General features: G+C 39.8%; 1 protein-coding gene across 1 annotated transcript in view; it reads left to right on the top strand.

Annotated features, from left to right (window-relative positions):
* RSPO2 (R-spondin 2) overlaps nt 1-27,231 on the top strand; it is a 112,871-nt gene that overhangs the window by 65,205 nt on the left and 20,435 nt on the right. The window contains exons 4-5 of the mRNA XM_069006031.1: nt 2,211-2,354; nt 3,072-3,260. Of these exons, the coding sequence (XP_068862132.1) occupies nt 2,211-2,354; nt 3,072-3,260 (333 nt within the window). The remainder of the gene's footprint in view (nt 1-2,210; nt 2,355-3,071; nt 3,261-27,231) is intronic.

Here is a 27,231-nt window from a genome sequence, read left to right as displayed (position 1 = left end):
AAGCGAGGCCATCTTCCACCTGCCAAGCATGTCTGTATCATATCAAAGAGTAATTTCTATTGAAAGCTTTTCCTTTAGTCCCTCTTCCACACACAAAAAAAGCTTTTAGCATGTTACTCCCAGCAGGTTTTTTGAAAGTAGTGGTAAAACTGTTGTTTAAAAAATGTTGTGTCACTTGGATGTGAGGGAGGGTTGCAAGATACTGTTTTTTGTTTTATTGTTCTGTTCTGCATCTTATCGCTGGGACTATGCAATTTGTAAAAACCTTGATGTCTTTTCAGATGTCTCAGGTGGGTGGGCAAGAGGCAAATGTGTTTTCTGAATATTTAAACACACAGGATGTTTGACTCAAGCATTGCATTTAACAAAATACTTGCAGTACACATTGATTGTAACAAACCAGATTAGCAATTAAGTATTGTACATCTCCAGAGCAGCTCACCTAGTTGATTTTGCCTTGCAATGCGATAATCTGGGGAAGTGATTTTGCAGGTTACTGTGTAAGACATCGACCAGGATCCTGTTCTTTAGGGTCTGGTTCAACCCTTGTGAAAAACGAATTATTATTCTTAGGAATTTCCTATAGACTAAAGTGTGGACAAGAAGCCCAACTTGTGCTACTTATATGAACTCAAGTTTTAAAAGCCCCTTTGAAAGATGCTGGACACAGGAGTTAGTAGCACTCAGGTTATGTGTGTTTGTGTCTAAAAAGAGCCAGCAGAGGTTATCTTTGTCAGGAGAAGGCTTCAAGCTGGTGCTCACATTCCTTTTAACCAAGCAAAGGTTACCACCACTTAAAATACACATTTTTCTTTTCATTCAGTTTGCCTCATTTGTTGTCCAATGTCACAAGAAATCCAATCTAAAAACCCTCATATTTCCCTAATTGCTAACAAAGAATAATTTTACACACTCACACACACACTGTTTAAGTATTGTGGGATGCCCTGTTTTAAATATTGATATCTGTTTCATAAAGATTGGCTAAATTTGAAATGTTGATTGGGGATATTTACTAACTGCTATTTCAGAAGAGTGCCCTTGTAGTTTGTGGTTTTTTTCTTTATAAAATAATGAAGAATAAATGAGTGACAGAAATTACCAAAATTATTAGTATATTGTTGCATGACATGAATAAAAAATGCTTCTTGCTTGGCTTCAGATAGCTGAAGAAAGGATACGGTTAATGTTGTTTATTTAATTATGTTAGCTGAAGGATTTGATGTTTTTAAAATTAATTGGAAATTACTGTAAATTAATAAATTAATTTTACAATTAATTGTAAAATGAATTGATCATTACTGTTCCAAATATAATGGCTTATACTTTTTAATCTTTGGTATATTATTTTTCCCTGGCATTTTTTTTGTAGGTATGTATGGTATACATATCATCATTGATAACTAGTTAATTTCCAAGTTGACATGTTTTAATACGGAATAGGATATTTCTGAACAGCCTACACCTGAGTCTGTCATCTCTTGCAGGTCATATTCCTCTTAAATTTTCAGAGAAATACAGCATTTCATAAAGGCAATAGTTGTTTGGTTTGGTTTGGTTTGGTTTGGTTGGGTTTTTTTTTGTTTTTTTGGTTTTTTTTTTTGGCTATTGGTTATAGCTTTATGTCCCCTAGTCATTTAAGAATAGTTTAAGAATAGTTATTTTTTGTGGATTAAGTGTCTTAATAATAGAGAGGAGTTAAATTCAGAAAAATTGAGGCTCTTTGCACATTCATATGTATAGACTCGGTCATCAGATATACTACATGAAAGCATCCACTCAGCTCAAGGGTCAACTCCGAGAAAAAAAATGTATCCTGCTTTCAGGGACAAATTATAAACTGAAGACAATACATATAACACATGCATATTTCCCAAAATAATTTGTTGCATCTCAGGTTCATTGAAATTACTTACACATGCAAATAGTTTACACTGAACATTTTTCCTCCAAGAAGATGTCATTATCTGAAATATAACTAAAGTAGGGGTTTTATCTACGGTTTGATTTAAAAAAGTAGGATTAAAAGGACATAGGGGAAAATGGGGTAAACACAGTTACTTCTCATTCTTCTATTGTGCAGATGGATTTCAGGATGACACTATTATAGCACTTCTGGCTTTGCTGTTTTATTGCTTTATAAGTCCCTTCATTTTTATTCTCACCCTAACTTTGCTGTCTCATTGTTCCTTATGATCCTTTTGATTTAGGATGCAGAATAGAAAACTGCGACTCCTGCTTTAGCAGAGACTTTTGTACCAAATGCAAAACTGGCTTTTACTTGCACAGAGGCCGCTGCTTTCGAGGATGTCCCGCTGGATTTGCAGCCTTGGAAGAGCTTATGGAATGTGTGGGTGAGTTTTTTAGCACAGCAGTGCTGCTGAAGTAGCTCTTTTGCTGGGTAGCCATATTCAAATACGGCACTACTTTAAGATGATGCTTAGTATTTCTTACCAGGAAATATTCAGTAATGAATGATATCTTGATTTCTTTACTGATAATACTACTAAATTTTTCCAAACATTAAAATACCTCTTCATTGGGAATGCCACTTTGTTGTGCATCAGAAAGTTCTGTCCTCTTAACTGTAAAATCACCGTGTATGAAAATTTACAATTCAGAATTTGTAAGATTTCAGGAATTGTGTCAGAACAAACTCTTTCTTTCAAGAGTATTGCTTGCATTTCATGATGGAGAGGACTTGGAAATGTGAACTTTTGAGCTTTTCAAACCAAGGTGACAACCAAATAGGATCTATATATTAGATAGAGAAAAAAAAAGTCAATCTCATTAATTTCGGAGGGTTTTTGAATATTTGAGACTGTCATAACATATCAAACATACAGTTTGATATTCTGATTTTTTCTTGGTCTGGGTGATGCTGGCTAAAAAGATTCTTTCAGTTTCTGTAGAAGATTTTAATTTTGTTTCAAGCTTTTACCTGCTAATAGTAAAAATGTCAAGTGTTGCTTTCTAGCAGTGTACAGTGTATTTTAATAAAAAAAAAGATAAAAGAAAAAACCAAACACACCAGAAGAATTGCTCACTTGTGTTTTCTTTTGCTTTATCAGAAGGCTGTGAAGTGGGTCAATGGAGCGAGTGGGGAACTTGCAGCAGAAATAACAAAACATGTGGATTTAAGTGGGGCCTGGAAACGAGAACAAGACAAATTGTGAAGAAGCCAGCAAAGGACACAATACCATGTCCAACCATTGCAGAATCCAGACGGTGTAAAATGGCCATGAGGCATTGTCCAGGAGGTAAGTGTAGGCCATGCCAGAAAAATCTTCATGAGCTGAAGGCCAAATTCTGTCTCTGTCCTGTCAGCCAAGACTGAAAAGCAGCAATACTACATCAGTCCTAGTTTGTATAGCAAGACGCCAGAGAAATACTCAACATGGGAGTAATCAGTCCTTCAGTAGACTGTGAAACTGTTTCTCCTGGTGTGGTACTGAGAGTTTTTCAAAGACGTGCCTCATGGAAGAACCATAACAGGTTGCAGTTTGAGCTTCAGCATGGAAATTATGCCGATGGTGGAAGAACTACTTGTTCTGCACATGGCAGGAAAGATTATGATTCTAAACCTCTCTGCAGGTGGCAAACACAGTGTTGGTGTGATGAGTATTTAAAGGAAAAGAAGTTAGTTACACATGGCATTGTTAGCTGGAACTATTAGCTGGAACATGTTATTTATTTTAAATATTGTAGATCAAGGCCAAACTATGGTAGATATGATACAAGCAGAACAGTAATAGATATCGAGATTTTCAGCATGAGACTAGCCTATGGCAACGGCCCTAAGTAAATAAAAAATATATTCAAATTTCTTTACCATGGTGTTGCAAGACATAAGTAGTGATGCTGATGTGAAAAAGGAAATTGAGTTTCAAATTTGGGCCTGGTTTTTTAGACTCCAAACTGAAGACACATCACTGGTAGAGAGTTTTTTTATCTTTTAAGTTTAAAAGTTTAACCTCTCAGTTGTGTATCCTAACCACTTAAACAGGTTTCAAAATTTGTAGGAGAGGTGAGTGATCAGTAGGTAATAAAGATGCCATTCCTTTTGGAATCACAGGGTTAAATAAAGAATGAACTTCAAGAGATCTCTAGTCCAACCTCCTACTGCTAGCTGGGTGTCCTGGCTTGCAGTGTATTCTGTTACCATCCTCATGAGCTGTTGAAACCAGGTGGGGCAGTGTTTCCTTGCCTCTTCCCTCTGGACCATCTTTCTTTTAGTGGCCCATCAATGCCACGACACATGACTCAGAGATAACTCCCTCCAAACCATCTTCTGTTAACGAGCCCATCAATGCCTGGCCTCATGACTCATTTACCCCATTGTGAGATGTTCCACCCAGAGGGAGGAACCAAGCATCCCATCCTGGATATAATCTGAGATTCTGAATACCACAGACACCCTTTCCACTGGATATCCAGAGGACAGGAGCTACATAGCCAGCACTGGAGCTTCCGAGGAACAGCAGGCCCTTTCTACAGGATCACTGCTTTGACAGAACCACATCCACCACTTCAGGAGGACTGCAGCCACCATCTTATTGGACTGCTACCACCACTCTAACAGGGTGTCAGGTTGTAGCCTGACTGTCAATTTAACCCAGTGTTTTCTGCCTTTATTTTTTTGATTTCCCTATTAAATTGTTATTCTGACTTGGTGCCTCCCACTGGTTTGTTTTCAAACTAGTACATATTTTGGCGCCCAACGTGAGGTGGCGTGCTGAGAAAAGTCGGAATTACAATTTTGTATTGTAGAAGCCACTATGATGCTCAACATGATTACATGGATCTTGTACCTAGCTCTATATTTTTCCACACATGGGGAACTACCTGCCAGTTGTAATGCTCCTGTGTAGACCAGGGTATGGTATAAAATTTGCTTTATTAGTGTATTATGCCTACTGCATGATAACCTCCGAGACAATGAACATAATTCGAAATATATACTCAACTTTGTCTGCTTGTCCTACTCTAGGCTGCTACATCTGGGGCCTCAACAATCACACCCAGCCCCTGGGGGGAGGATTAAAGAATTTTTTTTCCCAGCCTTTCAGGCCTGACACAGAAGTTTTGGAACTATTGAGTTCCCTCTGGATGTTAAGGATGGCAGAATCTTCTTGTCAGTTCTTTTTTCTTTTTTCTCTATGACCTGCACTGTGTGTGCCATGCTTAGAATCTATGCTATGGCACAGCATTCTCAGGATGAGAGGGAAAAATAGAGCAGAGCAACAAACGCCATGTCTATACAGACTATCACAAAGAAGAAAGGAACCAAATGCAAAGCAACATCATCCATGTCTACACAGACTGTCACAGGGGAGAAAGAAACCGAACGCAAAGCAACAGCATCCATATCTACGCAGACTGACACAGAGGAGAAAGAAACCAAATATAAAATAACAGTGTCTATGTCTACACAGACTGACACAGAGGAGAAAGAAACCAAAAGCATTGTCAGCATCTCCACACAAACTGTCACTGAACTAGAACAGCCTAAACCGGTAGCAGTTGCCTCTGTTCAGAAGAAGAAATCTAAAAGCAAATCAGTCCACATAGTGACTGACGAGGATGCAGCAAGACCTTCACACCCAGCAGGAGAGACAGAGCCAGAGATCATCACTCGGTTGCTATCCCTGGGTGAGCTGCGTGACCTGCGGAGGGAATTCACCCACCAGACAAACGAGTCCATCTTGACCTGGCTGCTCCACATCTGGGACGCTGCAGCCAATGACACCATTCTGGACGGAAGTGAGGCCAGGCAACTGGGATCTCTGTCCCGGGATGTGGTCATTGACCAGGGGATCGGGAGAACCCAAGAAATTCTCAGCTTCTGGCGGTGACTGCTGACAAGTGTAAAGGACAGGTACCCTTGTAAAGAAGACCTCAGGTGCACCAAGGAAAATGGAGCACAATGGAACAAGGTATCTGCTGCCTGAGGGAATTGGCTGTGCTGGAAATAATTTTCTTGGAGGACGAGAGATTTCCTAAGAGCCCGGATGGTGTCCAGTGCCCATCACAGATGTGGTTGAGATTCGCACACCTTGGACCAGAAATGTACTCCCGTTACCTGGCAACACTGCAATGGAGGGAAGACGAGGACAGGGTGGGTGTCTTGGTCAACAAACTGAGGTTTTACAAGGACGCTGTCACAGCCCCGTTTCGCAGCCGTGTCTCGTCCATGGAAACAAGGCTGGCTGAGCAAGTCTGGAGCTTGATTGAAGAGGGCCGTCAGAAACTGAAAAAGGAACTTAAGGAAGAAATTTACCACATCTCGCCGGAATCAACAAAAATCTCTGCCATTAGGAGCAGGTGTTGCCCAACCAGGGAGAGAGGATACACTCCATGAGATAACCTCTGTTTTTTTCTTCAGGAACATGGAGAAGACATGAGTAAGTGGGATGGAAAACCCACCTTCTCCTTAGCAGCCTGCGTACGTGAACTAAAAAGAGGGTCAACAACCACAAGAAGCTCATCTAGAGTTGCTGCTGCTCCGGTCACTTGCACACAGAACTCCAGATGGTATAGGAATGATAATATGACAGATCCTCTTGAAGGGACCTCAGGAGCATATTCACTGGAGGGAAGCAATGTGTACCATGACCAGGAACAGAGGGGCCCTTCCTCTAGCCAGGTAGAGGAAAGGGACAATTGGGTCTTTTGGACTGTGTGGAACCAATGGCCTGGAACATCTGACCCACAAAAATACATGGCTTTGGTTGACACAGGTGCTCAATGTACTCTGATGCCATCAAGGTATGTGGGAACAGAACCCATTTCTGTTTCTGGGGTGACAGGGGGATCCCAGCAGCTGACTGTACTGGAAGCTGAAGTGAGTTTAACTGGGAACAAGTGGCAGAAAGCACCCCATTGTGACTGGCCCAGAGGCCCCGGGCATTCTCGGCATAGACTATCTCAGAAATGGATACTTCAAGGACCCAAAAGGACATGGTTGGGTTTTTGGGATAGCTGCTGTAGAGACAGAAGATACCAAACAACTGAGTACATTGCCTGGCCTCTCAGATGACCCCTCTGCTGTGGGACTGCTGAGAGTTGAAGAAGAACAAGTACCAATCGCCACAGCAACAGTGCACCATCAGCAATACCGCACCGACAGAGACTCTGTGGTTCCTGTCCATGAGATGATTCGCAAACTGGAGAGCCAAGGGGTGGTCAGCAAGGCCCGTTCACCTTTCAACAACCCTGTATGGCCAGTGCGTAAGTCCAGTGGAGAATGGAGACTGATGGTGGATTACCGTGACCTGAATGAGATCACGCCACTCCTGAGTGCTGCCGTGCCAGACATGTTGGAGCTTCAGTACTAGCTGGAGTCCAAGGCAGCAAAGTGGTACTCAGCCATTGATATTGCCAATGCCTTCTCCATTCCTTTGGCAGTAGAGTGCAGGCCTCAGTTTGCCTTCACCTGGAGGGGTGTACAGTACACGTGGAACTGACTGCCCCAGGGGTGGAAGCACTGTCCCACCATTTGCCATGGGCTGATCCAGACTGCACTGGAAAAGGGTGAAGCTCCAGAACATCTGCAGTACATCGATGACATCATTGTGTGGGAGAACACAGCAATGGAGGTATTTGAGAAGGGAGAGAGAATCATCCAGATTCTTCTGGAAGCCGGTTTTACCATCAAGAAGAGCAAAGTCAAGGGACCTGCCCAAGAGATCCAATTCCTGGGAGTAAAGTGGCAAGATGGATGGCATCAGATTCCCACCGAGGTCATCAATAAGATCACAGCAATGTCTCCACCAACCAACAAGAAGGAAATGCAAGCTTTCCTAGGTGCCATAGGTTTTTGGAGAATGCACATTCCTGAGTACAGCCAGATTGTGCACCCTCTCTACCTGGTTACCCAAAAGAAGAATGATTTCCACTGGGGCCCTGAACAGCAACAAGCCTTCGCCCAGATCAAGCAGGAAATCGCTCACACAGTAGCCCTTGGCCCAGTCAGAACAGGACCAGAGGTGAAGAATGTGCTCTACTCTGCAGCCGGGAACAATGGCCTGTCCTGGAGCCTTTGGCAGAGGGTGCTTGGTGAGACTTGGGGTTGACCACTGGGATTCTGGAGCTGAAGCTACAGAGGGTCTGAAGCCAACTACAGTCCCACAGAGAAGGAAATCTTGGCCACCTGTGAAGGAGTTCAAGTCGCCTCAGAAGTAATCGGCACTGAAGCACAGTTGCATCTGGCACCCTGACTATCAGTGCTGGGTTGGATGTTCAAGGGAAAGGTTCCTTCCACGCATCACACCACCGACACCACATGGAGTAAATGGATTGCTCTCATCACACAGCATGCCTGTATTGGAAACCCAAATCACCCTGGGATTCTGGAAATCATAATGAACTGGCCTGAAGGTGAGACTTTTGGATTATCTTCTGAAGAAGAGGAAGAACAAGTGACCTGTGTCGAGGAAGCCCCACCATATAACGAGCTACCGGAGACTGAAAGACGTTATGCCCTCTTCACTGATGGTTCCTGCCAAATTGTAGGTGCTAACCAGAAATGGTAAGCTGCAGTATGGAGCCCCACACGGCAAGTTGCACAAGCTACCGAGGGACAGGGTGGATCGAGTCAGGTTGCAGAGCTTAAAGCCGTCCAGCTGGCTTTGGATATTGCTGAACAAGAGAAGTAGCCGAGGCTCTATCTCTACACCGACTCGTGGATGGTAGCTAATGCTCTGTGGGATGGCTGGATCGCTGGACAAAGACCAGCTGGCAGCACAGAGGGACCCATCTGGGCTGCTGAGATTTGGCAGGACATCGCCGCCCGAGTAGAGAGGTTGACCATGAAGTTTTGACACCTGGATGTGCACGTACCCAAGAGTCAGACTAATGAAGAGCATCGCAACAACGAGCAGGTGGACCGAGCTGCCAAGGTGAAAGTATCACAGGTGGATCTGGACTGGCAGCACAAGGGAGAATTATTCTTAGCTCATTGGGCCCATGATGCCTCTGGTCATCAGGGGAGAGATGCAACATACCAATGGGCCTGTGACTGAGGGGTGGATCTTACCATGGACAGCATTTCACAGGTCATCCACAGTTGTGAGACCTGTGCTGCAATCAAACAGGCCAAGCGGGTGAAGCCTCTGTGGTATGGTGGACAATGGTCAAAGTACAGGTATGGGGAAGCCTGGCAAGTTGACTACATCACCCTTCCCCAAACCTGCCAATCTAGCGCTACATGTTGACTGTGGTGGAAGCAACCACTGGATGGCTGGAGACCTACCCTGTGCCTCATGCTACAGCCCGGAACACCATCTTGGGCCTGGAAAAGCAAGCCATGTGGAGAGACGGCACCCCTGAGAGGATCGAGTCAGACAACGGGACTCATTTTAAGAACAGCCTCATCAACACCTGGGCCAGAGAACATGGTATTGAATGGATATATCATATTCCTTATCATGCACCAGCTGCCGGGAAAGTTGAATGCTGCAATGGACTACTTCAAACCACCCTGAAGGCACTTGGTGGGGGGACCTTCAAAAATTGGGAAGTGAACTTAGCAAAGGCCACCTGGATGGTCAATACCCGAGGGTCCATCAATCGAGCTGGTCCCGCTGAGTCTGAACCCTTGCACACAGTGGATGGAGATAGAGTCCCTGTGGTACACCTGAGAGGTATTTTAGGAAAGGCTGTTTGGATTAATCCCACCTCAGGCAAAGGCAAACCCATCCGTGGGATTGTCTTTGCTCAAGGACCTGGCTGCACTTGGTGGGTAATGCAGAAAGATGGGGAAACCCGTTGTGTACCACAAGGAGACCTAATCTTAAGTGAGAACTGTGTGTAGGGTTTCATTGTATATATATATGTATGTGTGTGTGTGTGTGTGTGTGTAGAGTTTAAGGAAGGTATGGATTTGGGATGATGTAGATGGTAATAGAATAAGGGGTGGATAATGTCCTGGCTTGCAGTGTATTCTATTACCATCCTCATGAGCTGTTGAAACCAGGTGGGGCAGTGTTTCCTTGCCTCTTCCCTCTGGACTATCTTTCTGTTAGTGGCCCATCAATGCCACGACACATGACTCAGAGATAACTCCCTCCAAACCATCTTCCATTAACGAGCCCATCAACGCCTGGCCTCATGACTCATCATCCCACTGTGAGATGCTCCACCCAGAGGGAGGAACCAAGCATCCCATCCTGGATATAATCTGAGATTCCGAATACCACAGACACCCTTTCCACTGGATATCCAGAGGACAGGAGCTACATAGCCAGCACTGGAGCTTCCGAGGAACAGCAGGCCCTTTCTACAGGATCACTGCTTTGACAGAACCACATCCACCACTTCAGGAGAACTGCAGCCACCATCTTATTGGACTGCTACTGACACCCTGTCTAACAGGGTGTCAGGTTGTAGCCTGACTGTCAATTTAACCCAGTGTTTTCTGCCTTTATTTTTTTGATTTCCCTATTAAATTGTTATTCTGACTTGGTGCCTCCCACTGGTTTGTTTTCAAACTAGTACACTGGGTCAACTGTGAAATCAGACAAATAAAAAAGAAATAAAGGGTTGAAGAATCCTGAGGAAAGCCATAACATGATGAATAAGATAAACCTCAAACAGTCTTAGAAAATGTACTTAAATGAGTTGCTTTGTATTCTGGGATTGTTGAAGGTGTCTGTTTTGGCTTGAATATTCTTTCTACCAGTGGATATGTACGATATACATAGAGTTTTATTTTATGGATTAAATCTGTGTAAGCTTCATTTTTGTCTCTAGGACTGCAAGACAGTCTGTAATGGTATATGAAGTTGATTCTCTGTTATCCAGGTTGACAGTCTATGATGTACTTTGCTTCCCTGTCCCATTCCCTGTATTCATACACACATGGATGGATGCACACACACGGCATAGTCACAGTGGTACAGGGGTGCATTGTACAGCACAGTTAATCTGCAACCTAAATAAACTTCTCAAAGGCATTGAAGAATGGAACCTACAAAATTAACATCTATTTAGGAAAGAAGATGAAAAGGTAAAAATGAAGGCTGATTTGGGCTGCCATGTTATGAGTGTCATGGTATCTTTGAATGTTAGTCATCTGCCTCTACATCAGGGTAGCTACATTTGCTAGTGCTTGCAGCCTGCTGAGTGTTCCAGTTACTTCTAACAGACTCTGAAGCCCCCAAATGGAGGTAGTAATCAGATCAACTAAGGAAATGTTTTACTGCTAAAATGAAAGGAAATAAAAAGGGCCCATGTCAAGTTCTGCTAAATCTCCAATCAGTGTTTTCTTTCTTTCCTTTCATTTGCCTTCAAATGCATGCAGCTGAGCTTGTAGTGGAAAATTTGAGAAGATTGCAGAATTTTTTCAATACAACATCATGTGGTACAGATTTAGTCATTTATGTACCCAATATGTATCGAGGGAAGTATTTTATGGATGCAGTGTCCAGCTTCTATAAAAACTGCTAGCAAATAGAAATGTGGGTTTAGTCTTGATAATTTAATTAGGATACAAATTATTCAAATTGTTGTAAATAGTTTGAGAAGTGTGTTTAAGTGGATCATAATATTCAAGAATGCTGTAGCGTGCTCATGTAACTGTTAATTTGGAGCTATCAAACATTCATACCTTTTTGTGGCATATTCTCTTAGGTTGTTTCAAATTTTCTTGTCCACCAATTCAGGTCACTGCTTAAAGATTTACATCTCAAATTTATCTTTTCAAAGGCACAGTGGCTTTCCTAAGAGTGAGGATATCTATTGCCTAGTGTCCATATTGTCTCTATATTAAGATCTCTGATCAAATCTTTGCCTTTTTTGTCACTACATATCAGGAAAGTTGTTACTGCAAATACAAATTCAGTGTAGTACTTGTAGTACTCTTTCGTGGGCTCCAGTAAATCCTAAAGATTACAGTCCTCTCCTCCCATGGTGTGGAATTTCCTGCATCTGTTTTCAGAGATAAAAAAATAAATATATACAAAATTTCAGGTTTGAACTCTCCACACTGGATACCAGTGTTTAATGCTGCTTCTGTGCCAACATATAAAACACCTCCCAGAGTATAAACTTCTTTCTCTCTCCTAAGAAACTCCTGGGAGAGTGTTAGTGATGTTTTAAGTGCCTAGGGTAAGTCTTTCCCAGACCTGGTTATCTCTGCAGGTGAGGAAGCCACAGAGGCTGACCTGTATACAACTCCTGCTTTGTAGTATGTTTTAATTTATATTATATACAGGGCTGGTCTAAGACCCTGTTCCTTTATCATATTTTAGTTAGCAGGTTGCCCCATTAGAGACTCAGAATGTTCTATTGCTTATTTGATCTTTGTGACATAGTGGGAGGCACAGACATGGGTTACAGGTTCTGGCTGCTAAGGAAGAGATTCGGTGTCTTTAAAAATACGGTGTTTTCCTAACGTTAGGAATTTTGTAACTGAACTTTTAAACTGAGGAAATAAGTGAAAAAAAATGTAAGGTTAGCACTTCTGGGAGCCTGAAGAACCATAATCCCTGTAAATGTCAGTTGAGAGGCTGTTAATAAATCCTTTCATCCTAATGTTCTCAGTACATAAACTCACACAAATGTGGAGAATAAGTGTTGGATTATATAGCTAAAATGATTGTAGATTGTGATGAATTAAATTGAGCACAGGAAGTAAGGATATTTTTGGTAGAACAGGGTCAAATAAAGTGCTTTTGTCATGTGCTTTCTACTTCTGTACATTTTACAGTTACTATTTATGGTCCACACTACAGGGAAACTTCCAAAACAGTTTTTTACATACTTGCAGTAGAAGGAAAGTTAAATTCTGTTTTCTTACCAAGTACTTCAGCTTCATATTTTTGAGATACTACCCAGCTGGCCATATGGCTGTGGTACAACTCTGGTTTTTGATGAATTATTTATCGCTTTCCCAGTATGTGCAGAGTTGTAGAGATACAAACTGGAATGCAAGTGAAAGATGATTTCACTTCTTTCTTACTGAAGCCAGCAAAATAAGAATAACACTGATTTCATATTTGTTAATGATATTTTCTTAGTGTCAGTAGTAATTGATTTAACTGCTATTACCCTGTGGAAATATCACATTTGTGTATCTGTTAATGTTATATAAGTTACCCTGTGGCCTGACTGTAACATGAATCCCACTTTGAGAGGTTAGACTTAGACAAAGGAGACTGGGATTGTTCAGGCTACCTTCTACCCATGCTGGTCTCTTCCCAGTTAGGAGTTTTCTCCTCTAGTCCAAAAAGACAGAACATGAGAATTTTTAAAAAACAGCAATCATGTTACAGTCAGTGGGGCAATCAGCAGTCTGAAATGTACAATAGACTGATAAATCTCGCTCTCTTCATGTTTTCCCATATATTTACTATAAATATTTTATTTGTACCTCTTATTTTTATGTTCATCATGTTCACCTCAGTAATTGCTTCTCTTTTGTTTGTGCACTCCAGGAACCTGCAGGTTGATTTAATTTTTCATATTAAGTGTTACATAAGCAAGCAAAGCAGTTCTCTGCTATTTTAGTGTTCATCAGACTGCAGTTCTTCAAGCTAACTGATACTTGAATATTACTCTATGCCAAACTAATACTTCTGCAAGTGCACATTGCTGGCCCATGTCCAGCCTCTCATCCACCAGCACCCCCAAGTCCTTCTAGCTCAGCAAAGCCTTCTGTTTTCCAGGCTCAACAAACCCAGTTCATTCAGTCTCTCTTCACAGGGTAAATGCTTCAGCTCCTGACCGTGTCGGTGATGTTGTGCCAAACTCTACCATTATCTTTCTTTTCTTGAACTGGGGGACCCAAATCTGCATATGGTATTCTAGATGTGGTCTGATGAATGTCAAATAAAGGGAGATGATCACTTTCCTTAATCTGCTCTCAGGCTGTATTAACAGGTCAGTAGATTGAAGGAAGTGATCATTGCTGCTACGGCACAAAGTTGGCTCATACTTTGCTCAAATTTCATCAGGCCTTCCCAGGAGAGCTGTTCCCCAGCCAATCCATATCCAGCCCATATTTTTTCAGCGAGTAATTCATTCCCAGATGCAGGACTTTGCACTTTGTTGAATTTCACGAGATTCCTTCCAGCTACAATGAATCTTTTCCTCATAAGTGTGAAATAAAATACAGTCAAAATAAATATAACACCAGTGAGTGATCTTTGTGATCAGGCAGTTGATCACATTCTTTTGAGCTTTTTGATACATCTACATTGTAGTACCTAATGTTGAAAAGTTTGTAAGCTGGGACTCTTTTGAGACCTTTATTTATACATAGCACTTGTAGTCTGTCTCAGTGCCAAATACCTACAAACACCTTCTGCCTTTGAGTCAAGGCTAGGGCATTCTCTAGGTGGGACTCAGTAAACATAACCACCATATTTTCTGTCTCTTATTGGTCATGCTCTGTTGCCACAAGAACAGATAGCCTAAGTGGCAAAGTCTGGTACAGGAACAGCAAGAACTGTTGTTGTTGTTGAACTCAATGAGGACTGTCAAGCACTTGGCTGGATTGGTCCTGGACTGTGTAGGCACCATCCTTGGAAGTTTCTAAGACCTGACTTGACAAACCCTTGAACAATCTGGTCTGAATGGTCTTGATCCTAGTGAGAACAGATGTTTGGACTGGGAACTAGTCTGAATGATTCTGTCTGAATGGCAGAACATGCTGTGGGTATATGCTGAAAGAACACTGTTTTTCCTGTTTGAGCTTTGCAGAATTTCTGATAACTTCTACTGTGAATTAGAGAAAAGCTGGAATGACTGGTTGTAGTGAATAGGAGAAAATCAAATCTTTACTGTGGATGCTATAGTGCTGAAATATCTTCATTTGGCCTATTTTATTCTTGTTGATATTATATGCAAAGTATGTGTAATGTTTCAAATATAATTCTAACTGTTTCATGCATTTCCAAGTTTAGCCTTAACCAGGATAAAAGCTTAGTTCAAAGTGCTGATTTCTTAATTTATTATTTATCTGTTCACTTAGTTGTCTTTGGCTGAATGCTGCACACTTCTAAATTCAAAATCATGCATAGGATCTACAAGATTCGTAGCACAATGTACCTCTATTTTAAGTTAATGCACTATGGCAGTCTAAGAAAACACTGAAAGACCAGCAGAACTATAGAAATGCAGCTATAGGACTGTGTTTTGCAGTTGCTGTGACTTTTCATATCTTAAAGGAAAGTTTGATTTTTCTGACATTTTTAGTAAATTGAGGATTTCATTCCATTGCTAGTTAAGTCATGACATAAATGTATGTGTCAAGTTAAACATAAAAGAAAATGATCCTGCTTAGAAAAGATTATCTTAGAGGTTGAGGCATGATGTGAACAGGGATGGTAGCAATCATAAAGTGTTGTGGCTTAGGGAAAGATGACAAGATTTACGAACAGATCGTACTACTTTGTTAGTATTGCATGGTTCTTTAAGACATTGGAATATTTATCACTATAAGACTAAAACTAGGATTTACAAGACTTATCAATATTTTAAACAAGACTGTGGTACATAGAATGTACAACCAATATACCATCATTTCCTACTGCAGCTCTCTGTTAATTTTTCAGTTGCGTTGGACCAAATCTGCCCTTGTTTGCACTCACCAGACAGGTAGAAGCTTCATTAAGTGTAGCTCCACTGAGTACTGGCTCTGCTAGAATCCTGGTATTACCAAGCAGGCTTTCCTCCTTGATGTATTTTGTGTGTGCCAGGCTGGCCAAGAAGACTTGGCCTTAGCTTGTTTGAAAATATAACCCATAATGTTCATTTACAAAGCATGACTCCAAGCTTTAGAAGGAGAGAAGAAAAACCCGCTTCAGTATCAGTTCACAAGAAGTAAACTCCACCAAAAATGCTTATTTGCACAGTGCACGGTGGGAAAGCAATAGTAATGAGAAAATATTTTTGTGAGTATTTTAGTTGATGGCCATTCTGCACATTTGGTGAAGGACCTAATAAATGGGAGCAAGAAGGGAAAAATAGTAGTCCAATGTATTTTGGAGGCTTTCCAGGAAACAAGAACTGTTTTATAGTGTGGCTTAACCCTCAGAGCCTGGCATGCTTGTTAGTACATTTGTTCAGGAAACAGGCCTTTGTCAGCTGCAGATTCTGCTTGTCTGGATTGTCAACATCTGCTTTGTACCGAGAATGTTGTGCTGTGAGTATTAAAATGTGGGTCTTTTTCTACCCTTTAGCTGATCACACTCAGAAGGGACTGCAGGCAGTGAAAATTAATTGTAAAGGAAATCTAGACCCTGAAGAAAATGAAACACATAATACTCATTTCAGTGAGAGTGCCTGCAACTAGACTATGTATTTTAATTGAGGTACATAGACAGGAGCTATAGTTGTATCATCAATAGTCAATTAAGATTGTACCAGCTTCTAAGAAGACCAGAAATGTTTTCATCCCTGTTTAGTAACAATAAAAAGAATGAAAATTGAATCATAAGTAGTTTCAGGTTGGAAAGGACCACAGAAGGTCATCCAATCCAGCCTCTTGCTCAAATCAGGTCAATTGTGAGAAAATCGTGATTAGCCATTGCTCTCACAATCCTCAGACATCAAATATTCTCCCTTTTTTGGTCTTAGTTCTGTTCCTCTTCATATGCTTATTTCAGAGATGATGATATACAAATTATAGGAAAAATGATGTTGTTTTTATTTGTTTCAAAGTGGAAAATATAGAAATGTACAGCAAATTTGTAGTCATATTTTCATGACCTTTGCATTGACAGTTAGATGTACATGCATGCGTGTGCCTGTATTGGAGCACTTCTGTACCTGATGCCTCTTAGATTTGCAGGTAAAAGTTAGGCAGTATACCTCTCAGGTGATAGCATACTATAAAGTAACTCAAATAAAGCAAGAAACTCTGATTTTTCTTTTCTGCATCAAAGTATCGTATTTTCTATAATCCTTCTTAGAAACAAAAGGTTACATGGATATTTCTTGTACTTTTTTTTTTTTTTTTTTGAGCTAAGAGAGCACATGACTGTATTATGCATGTATTTGATTCATATTCATTAAAATGAGTTCAAGTATAAACTCACTGTGACTTTTAAACAATTGCTGTTATTTTTCTTTTACATTGTTGGGAGCAATCCATTCCTTAGTTATTTTCCAAAGGCAAATTGCAATCCAATTAGACTCATATTTGAAAAGTGGTTAGAAATAGTTTTTATAAGCCACATAAACTGGAACGTCAGTTTGAGTAGCAGTTATGTTCAATTCTGAAACCAAGTACCATCCATCAAAGACCAACATGCAGATTTTGCAGGAATGCCTCCTCTTTGGTCCTACTAGATGGCATCACATTGCTTGACAGTTGAGATGGCTCTTAAAGCTTCATGAGCAAGATGTAGCTGTTGACTGATCCTCCTCCTTTTTCTACGTGCTTGAAATCAGATGAGTTAAAGTAAACAGTTTAACAGTTAAGTGCTCTGAAAAAATATCAACACTTATTGAAAATAACCCTTCTGAGATTTAGGTCATTTAGATAACTGTTCAGTGTTTGGGTTTGTGTTTTCCTTGAAAATGGGATGGTGGTTCTTGCATGGGAGTTGAGGCAGCTTGTTGCTATGTCACTGGGCTCCTAAAAAATATTTTTGCTGGTTTTGTCTGGATAAATATTACTATGGGTTATGATTGCAATTAGGGTAATTGCAAATTAAAATTTGTGGGTTTGTGTGAATGTGGTGAAATAATGCATTACTTACACTGAAACCTGTAACTTAGCTTAGATAGATATAACTAGCCTAAATTTCCTTGGAGTGCTGCTGTAGTGAAGTGTGGTTTTGGTTTGCTCTTTTAACTGATGGGTTGTTTTAAAGCTTTTAAGAGACTTCAGTCTCTTTGAGTGAAGCAGAATTTAAAAACGCATAAAATAGAAATTAAATCTGTCTAAAGTGACCTGTAGAGGGTACCTTTCATGACATTAGCAAAACACTTTTGTGGAAAAGGATTGTTGTAATTTGATTTCTGTTTTAGTTTTCCTCTTTAGTACCTCTGCCCAAAGCATATCTTGTAATGGACCATGTACACTGAGTACGAGGTTTTAAGTCTGCATACTTTATCAGAATGATTCAGCCTGTGGAAATTTATGTGTTGTTTTATCATATTGGCAGGATACATTTTCAACTTATTTTTAAAGGCTTTCGAGGGAATTACTGGCAGTGCAGAAAAGCCAACTCAAGAGCATTTTCCCCTTTCTTCTGGATATAAATTATTCTTCAATCCTCCTTTTTAATTAAAGTAGTAGGAACTATTTTCTTGGGAAGACATTAACATAGTTTTCCCAATCATTAAAAGGTAACATGCACAATTTATTTATTGCTATTACTGTATCTTCGACCAGATAAGTACTTTTAACATGTGTGTTTCTTTAAGTAGACCATATTTCAGAAGTAGCATGAGTATTGAGTGATGCAGTGTCTCCTGTGGGAGTTACTGTTTTTAATGAATAACTGAGTGTACCAGAGTGTAAATCCTTGTAAATGACCAGAGTATGAGTTAGAATGGTCCCATGGCAATTATACAATTCAGGTTTGTTTAAAAATACTGAAGGAGAGCCAGCTGCTAATCCACATGGAAATACAAATACTGAAAAGAGCTGTGGCTGATCCAAGTGCACAGATTGAATTTGTCCATAAAAGGTATTTGATGGATTTTATTGTGCATACCCTTGTGAAGTAACTCCTGTTGGTTTTTGTCTCTTGCTCATTCTGAAACTACAATCCACTTGGAGGAGGAAAAGCCGTATACATACTCATTTCTGATTCTTGACCAAAGAGCTATTTTTGTACATTATAGTGTCATTAGTGTCACAGTGTTTTGTATATTATAGTGTATTCAGTCACAGCAGGGAAACCAGCAAACGCTCACGTGCCTGGGATGATATGTTCCTCCCTTAGGATCAATCAGTTAGGCACAGTTCTGTGCATATCCTCTGCCAAACCACAAGCCTGGTATGGCAGGTCTGGAGAGCCATCTGCCTCAGGTGTGGCATGGCTAGAGAGCAATCAGCCTTCCTCAGTTTTAAAAGGTTCAGTAAGGCTTTCCTTGCACATAAGTCTCTTCTTAAGTAATAAACTTATTAGGCCATACAGATAGTATTTGTATTCACAGGATTGGTACAAGAGCCACATCCTGGCTGTTCCATGATATCCTCAGGCACAGAGGTAAAGCTGACAGGTCTGTATTTCCCAGGGTTCTCCCTCCTGCACTTTTAAAAAATGGGTACAGTGTTTCCCTTTCTGTAGTCACCTGGTACTTCATCTGATTTCCATGATTTTTCAAAGATCATGGAGAGGGACTTGGCAACTCCATCAGCCAATTACCTCAGGACTCTAGGATGCATCTCATCAGGCTCCATAGGCTTATGTACATTAAAGTTCTTTGGGTAGTTGTGAACCTGATCTTCTCTTACAGTAGGATGTATTTTGCTCCCCCTGTCTTCCAGTCCATTCACTCAAGTGATGTGGGAAGAGAGGTTATTGGTGAAGACTGAGGCAAAAAAGTTTTTGTGTACCTCAGTGTTCTCCTCATCTGTTGTTACCAGTTTTGTCAGTTTTGCTCATTGGGGGATACACTTTCTTTGACCTTCCTTTTCTGGCTGACACACCTGTAGAAGCCCTTCCTGTTATTCTTTGTGTTCTTTGCCAAGTTTAAGTCCAGCTGCACCTTGGCCATCCTGACTCCATCTCCATGCATCCAGGCAGAGTGCCTATACTCTTCCCAGAGTACCTGGCCCTGCTTCCATTGCCTGTGCATTTCCTTCTTGTCCTCTAGTTTGACCAGCAGGTCTTGACTCAGCCATGCTGCTCTCTTGCCTTCTTTTCCTGATTTCTTACACCTGGATATCATGAACTCTTGTGCTCTAAGGAAAGCATCCTTAAAGTTCTACTAGTTCTGTTCTACTCCCTTGTCCCTGAGGGCAGTTTCCTGGGGGGAAACCAGGGGTTTCTACTGACTAATAGAATTAGGACCAGGGGATCCTCTTGACTAATTCCTTGGCCAGCTGGAATTTGCTTTCCTAAAATTCAGGGTACCAAATTTTGTCTTTGCCTGACCCATATCCCGCAGGACTACAAACTCCACCAGTGAGTGATCACAGCAGCCCAGGTTTCCTCCAGTCTTGATGTCACTGATGTCAATGATTATTTGTGTTGGTGACCATCAGGTCCAATAATCATGAGCATGGTCCTTGTCCAGTACCAATGCAAATTATCTAAGTATGTGTCACCCTCCCACATGCAGTAGGCCAGCAGTGTACACAAGCTAATTGCAGCTGCTTGACTGTTAAGATAGAAACTCATTACACTGCTATAACTGTGATTGTGATGTCCTGTCTCTACCCTACATAATAGCTTTGTTACTCTGGAGAATCATTTTGAATGCTCTGTGGCCTGCTTGCTTGATAGCTAGTTGCAACCTAAGGTAGCCTAAGACAGGAGCCTCACAGGTTCAGGCTAAATTCAGTAGAAGTTGTTCACTTCTTATCCTACAGCCAGTGAGGGCAAATGTGGAGGGTAAAGGATCCAGGAAAGAGGAGGAGAGAGGAAATAATCTGAGAAATAGAGCAATGGCTTCTTCCTGTTGTTTGGTTCTTTGGGCAGAAAAAAATCTTGAAGGTACAGACATAGGGATCCTAATTAATGGCTTTGTTAGCCAACAGGAGAAGGTAAAGCCTGTTCACACATGCTGATTCACTGAATGGTTTCCAATGCCTTTTAAAATCAGGCAAACAATGTGCAATTCTACAGTGATGTGTAGTTCAGAGACTCCTAAGTTGGTACTTCATAAAGTAGCTCAAGAAATGTGGAGTTTAAAAGTGTCAGCATAATGCTGTGCAGGAGTTAATGGTCCCTGCTGAGACACACGATTTATTAGATCTGGCAGGGAGCTGTGCAGATAAAATGTTTTCAGGTCATGAGGTACTATGTTTGGGATGAAGAACTGTGATTTGCTCTATGGGTGCATAGATCAAGAATGCTAACTTGGGGGACTCATTCTCTTGTGGGATTTATTCCTGTCTAATTATTACAGAGAAGCTTACAATAACTCTGGAAGGGCACACTGCTCAATGCATAAATGCAGCAGCTTCCAGTGCTCTGCTGCAGGCCAGATTTAATTTAATTAACTTGCACCAGACAGCTAGAGAAGTGAAGGGAGAGTGCCAAGAGGGAATATGCGAAGGAACCATCTCCCCAGCTGCTCTCACTTGTGTGACCACCAGTGTTAGAACTAGGCTGGAGTCAACTGCACTGATTTTTAAGGCTGTGCTGTGAAAGTCCTCCACAGAAAGCTTGTAGATATGTCTGCATCTTTACCTCTCATAAGCAGCAGAAGAAGGGCAATGGAAAAAGGGGAATGGAAGAAAGATTCTGCTACTCTTTCTTTCTAATTGTTGCTTGGTTTTGCCTTTTTTTTGTTGTTTTTGTTTCTTCTTTTTTTTTGTTTTGTTTTGTTGTTGTTGTCTTTTTAGAGCTTTCTGAAATAATTTGAGATAATTTTATTTCAGATTGGGAAGTTTGGGGACCACTGATTCCTGTAGTGCATTTTGCTTTACACCTCAGAGGTGAATGCAAAGAACTTCCTCTTGAACACTTTGAATTCCCGGTTCATTCTGAAGAACTACAAAAATTACTGTAGATAGTGTTTGGTAAAGGAGTGGGAACCTGAGCATAGGAAAAGAGAGATAGAAAGCAAGAATTGCTCATGATGAACAGGGAATTCCTACTCTGCATTGATTTTACATGGTATTGTACCCATTAACAATGAGTAGGTTTAAATAATTTTCTGAGTACAGTCTTAAGAATAAATTAGCCTAAAATGAGTAGTAACATGTAAAGAGAAATGGAGATATCTCAGTACTTTCCCTGTGTCAGTATAACATTCTGCACCAAATGATCAAACACAGAAGCAGTATTAATCATGATGGACACAATGCAGGGCCCCTTTGTGCAATAAGTCCTCTACCTTAAACATATTTATTTTGTGTGTCTAAACTAGCACTATTTGGATTTTGAAGGGGCCCCAAAAGTCTGTTTTAAAGTGTCCTCCACTGTGTTAGTATCTACATCATCTTTGCTATTTAATGTGAGAGTTTATCAGTTTGTGTTTCTTTATGCAGTGTGAATCAGGTAGAAGGCTACTGGAGTTCAAAAGAGGCTGAGTTTATAAAGCCTTACACAGTGCCTTCAAGTTTGCACATCTATTTACTGTGTAAAAATATTGCAGATACAATAGCAAATTTTAGATTATGTTTTATGACTATTCTTCTTACAGAGCTTGATTAGCTTGGCTGTTCATATATTTGTCCATTTTAAGCCTTTTCTTGGTTTTCTGTGAGCATTCCTTGGCATTCTTAGCTGATCATACACATAAGTGTGATGACTTCTGCAAACCTGGTACTAAGTCAGAGGTATATAGTTGCAAAGAGCAGCAGCAGTAGGATACCAAAGCAGGTGCTTTACTGCATGTCAGATTTATAAAAAAACTTTAAGAAGTTCAAGCAAGAGGTATGTCTTGCAACTCCAGCATAGCTGCTTGAACTGTCATGGAGCATAAAGATCACAGGGATTTCCAATGGCATCAATATCCCATGTTAACATGGCACTCGTTAGAGTGAACTTCTGATGAAAATGGCAGCTGGCTCTTAAATCATTCTGCTTCACTGTCAGATACAAATGTGAACATTTTGAATGGGTTGCCAACTGTACTTATACAAAAAGTTCAGCACAGTAGAAAGAGTACTATAAAAACTGTCAAACTTTTTTGTTTATTTGCTTTTAATGTTGCACAATGAAACCTTAGCTGTTAACTAGAGGCAACTGCCAAGCAGCTTTGATCAGATCTAGCATAGCTGCCCTAAAGCTAGATTGCATCTATCTTTAATACTATAGTATCTTCAATATTGGCAAAGTTGCTACATGTATCTACTACTTGACATGACAAATGTTTAAAGGGTTTCTAAAACAAAGCTAATTATAAACTACCAAAAAGATGGTTCAATTCCAGCTTTTTATTTTTGCTCTGAATTTATGGACCAGATTACTTTGTTACCTCCTCATTTACCATCTGTTCCTTGTAACATCTAAACAAGAAGAAAAAACTTCTGTCGGGGTTTGCAAAGAAAAACCACAATTTGGTCAAATATAGAGGATAATTTTAAGCATTGCAAAACACTGTGGAGGAGAGATACACTAAAAATCACTTTGCAACTCTGCCATATAGCACTAAGAGTGATGTATGAGTAGGACTATTTGAGTGTATTTACAACAGGAAAAAAGACATTGTATTTGATAACTGATGGCTGAAGAAATTTTTGGGCCATAAAAACTTGACAGATGCAAAATATCTACTGAGCAAGTCCTGTGTCAAGCTTCAGGTTACTGCTCTGGTTAGGCAACTGGAATAACTGGTGGGAGGTTTCTAGCTGAAAGAAAGTACTGTGGCAGAATAAAGGGAGATGAGTCTGAAACACAAGGAAGTTGTTTCAAGATCATTACATTGTGTCAGTGTGATAATACAAATTACTGACATTCTGATGCAAGGTCAGAATCAGATTTTCATAATCATTGAAGGTGATTGTATATATGTTCTCTTTGGGATGAATAGATGCTATCAGCTGTAATTCCCAGCACTCAGCACGTGATTATTCTGCCACCAGACTCTGTTAATCGTGTCTGCAAATCTAGTGCCAGCTTGAGTGTAGGCTGTGATAATTCCTCTTTTGAGAACAAGGGAAGCCAGTGGATCATGAGCCCTAGACATATAAATGGAAAAATCCTGGGAGATAAAGTCATTTTTTTCTTGCAGCTGTGGCAAGGAAAAAGAGAAGAGGATTTATTATTTCTGCAGAACTCAGAAACAGAGATGACTCAAAAAACAGCAAAGTGTTTTGAGAGAAGTTTTATAACATGCTGAATAGTTCTTTCAACTGGAGTTTTTAAATTAAATAAGTAATTGTTCTTAAAATTTCAAGCTCTAAAGAAAAAGTCGATTCATATGTCTTTTCCAGAATAATGTTTTTTTGGGTGGAGTATGTTGTGAAATAAGAATATTTTACTTTTCTTGCAGTTTTCTTCAAAACATCTGAATTATTTTTTTCAGAGAGATAAAAGAAATTCCATTTCTTTGGAGGGGAACATCCTCCCCCTTTTATTACAGTGTCATAGGTTTACAGTATCTGAAATTGTGTCAAGCTTATAAAGCATTCACCTCCTAGATCTTTGGGTGAGATACTTATCTGGAATAGACTGGTGTTGTTTTATAGATGAGTTGCTATTAATCTCTCATAGCATTGATGAGTGTGAACTTCTTGATGGTTATTGCCAAAAGTCAGAAGTCCCATCAAAGCCAGTAAAGTTTAATTGCTTGGTTGGTTTAAATGAGAAGCAAATCTATCTGTTTTGTAATTATTACTTGTTCCAGGAAGTAATGGGATCTCAGAACTTAAAAGTGAATGTAAAATAGGAGCCAGAATATAACTAAAGTCCTTATTGCTTCATTGAGCAATTTTAGAACGTCTCTCTAATTCAGCAAACGTTGTCCTAGAAGAAATTATTAAAAAAAAAAAAGGAAATACACTTTCCCCAAATGAGTATAGAATAAGAGTTTAAATAGTGCTGCTGGACTTGGAGTTGTAACTGTCTGCGTCAGTGCATTCACTTCAAAGCTGGGAGCAACATGTTTCAAAACAACCACTTAAAATTTATTATTCTTGTTTAGACAGTTGTTCAAGTCAGCATCTCTGTATCAACTTTCAGGGCTATTAAAGAAGGGTGTGGATCTATTGATAGGAGTTTTATTTTTCTATGTGAACCAAAATTTCATCTAGTTGGACAATTAAGTGTGTAAATTCTCTAGAATTGGTAGAGGCTTTATGTCAGCTCAATAGCAATTGAATTGGTGTGTTTACCTTTTGTACCACTTACAGTAATTTTTCTAATGGTCTTGTTCTAAGACAGTAACAGACAAAAGAGTAGGGAAGGCCTTCTTACTGACAACAGTTCATGTGCAAACTTTTGTCTTCTCCCTCAATCAAAAATGACTGATTTTGGAAGAACACTTTTTTAGGGAGTGAAACTAATGCTGCCAGCGTGGCAATGCTTCAGCTGCCAAAGGAAAGGTACAAATGCCCTGAAATCTGTAAGAGTATTTGTCCCTTGTGGACACTTTGAGGAAGCTCAGGTACTTCCTTGAGCAGAACTCTTTTAACAGTGAAATTTACTGTCTATCTCTTGCAGGAATTGTTATAAAAAGGCTTTACCTTATTACTTCCTAAAATGATTTAGAGAATAAAGTAATAATGAGGACATTAATGGTAATTCCCTGTATTGCTTTCTTGTGTAATTTTTGTCACCAGTTTCCTGATTTCTTAAAGCTCAGCTGCTGGAACCACCACATAATAACACTTTTAATGTTTTAGCTGTTTTTCCAGTCTTTATAGCTGCAGGCAAAAGTTGGAGAAAATGGACACTTTGAATGTTTCAACACCAGAAATTAAATAAAAGCACTGGAAATTATAATTCCATTAGAATCCAGTGGTTTTAAGTTTTACTTGCAATTGGCTCATGATTTTTGACTCAATGTGGTTGTCAAACTTTTACCTGGCATCCAACCCCAAAGGGAACCTATTTAAAGGTGCTGGTTTAGAGTTTTCAATGTTTGCTAAAACAATGTGTCTCATTTAGATATTCTTGTGAAAACTCTGATGTATTTCTGTATGAAAACATTTGGTTTTCATGGTATTTACGTAAAACCTAGTCAGCAGCAAAAAATTAAGTGTTATTAGTGAAGGAACACTTCAGTGCAATATCTAGCATGCTAATTTGAGAAGATTAGAAATTCGTTTTCTCTATTAAGCTCTAAAAAATGAGCTAATGCAATGCATTATGACTGAACAAAATAATAGCTGGTAATTTACTTCCTTGGTTCCTGTCAGCAGTTTCATTTGTCTTGAATAGGTATAATTGTGCATCCAAAAAGAGATTGCACTAAACCCGGCTGTGATATAGTCAGACTTTCCAAATCCTGTATTAAGCACAGCAATTTCCTGCTTCAGATAAAAATACTTCAGTCTTCAGTTATATTTACGTTCTGCTAGTAAAAAGTAGCTTTCTTTTAAATGTGCTACTTGTGGTCTTCAAAGCTGAGTTGATTGAAGTTGTCCTATTACAGTAGTGGTCATGTGAATATGGTGTTCAGCTGAGCCGAAGTGAAAATCAAAAGAGCTCATTCTAAGGGCTGTTGAAAGGTAGTGATGTCAGTGTGCTACCTCAGGTATGAGATTTGGAAAGCAAGCACTCGCTGATTGTTTAACAGTCATGAGTTATCACAAGGGTCAAGTGTGGGAGGTTTCAAGCCTAAGCCATTTTACAGAAAATGAAGTGATAATAGTTACTGCCATTAGCCATATGAGTCAGGAGTAACTCAGAGAAACATTGTTTATGCCTGGCAGAAGTTAGTACTAAACAAGCTCCATAATCTCATCTTTGCTAGCAAACACATTTTTCCATTAAAAATGAGCTAAAATGTACTTATGGTGATCTTACACTTCTGAAGATAAATGTAAGACGTACTTTGCCTATTTTGGAAGTTTTGGAGTGTTTTTCTGCCAAAGTTATAAACATAGTGATAATAAAAATCAGATCTAGATCTTCCTTGCTTTAGGCTTCATACAGTGTTTATTACACTATAGCTTTATTTTGAAGGAAAATACCATGAAATTGAGTATCTAATTATGTATATAATATTAAAATGTAGAAACATTTTTGTCTGAGTTACTGTACCTCAAGAGCCAACATTTATTATTCTGTTTTGATTTTTCTACCACGCAACACATTTAGCTAAGATATGGGAACTTAGATTTTGTTTGTGCTTAGATTTCTTCTGATTAAGTTTGGTATATATCATGTTTTTCACTTATACCTAAAGCTTACTGTGTTATCCCTGAAAGCTAACATCCCCACATTAGAGAGACTGGGACAATAGTGATCTGTTGAGACATAATATTAATACTAAAATGTATGTGTACATACACAGAACTAAAAGTGTTTGTGGGCTTCCAGGCTCACTGGTATTTTCTAACTCCAGAAGATGCTTGCAGCTAGAATAATTTTAATCTTTCGCTATTGATGCTTCTTTTAATATACAGCTGCTGTTGTTCAGGCTTTCAAAAATTTGTTCCATAACAGTTTTGTTATTATCATGCCCTACGGAGCATGCTGAGCACTT

Source organism: Aphelocoma coerulescens, chromosome 2 (genome assembly GCF_041296385.1).
Source record: "Aphelocoma coerulescens isolate FSJ_1873_10779 chromosome 2, UR_Acoe_1.0, whole genome shotgun sequence".
In the NCBI taxonomy this organism is placed as follows: Eukaryota; Metazoa; Chordata; class Aves; order Passeriformes; family Corvidae; genus Aphelocoma; species Aphelocoma coerulescens.
The sequence above is the reverse complement of the archived record's forward strand: the minus strand, read 5'-3'. Positions and strand labels throughout refer to the sequence as shown.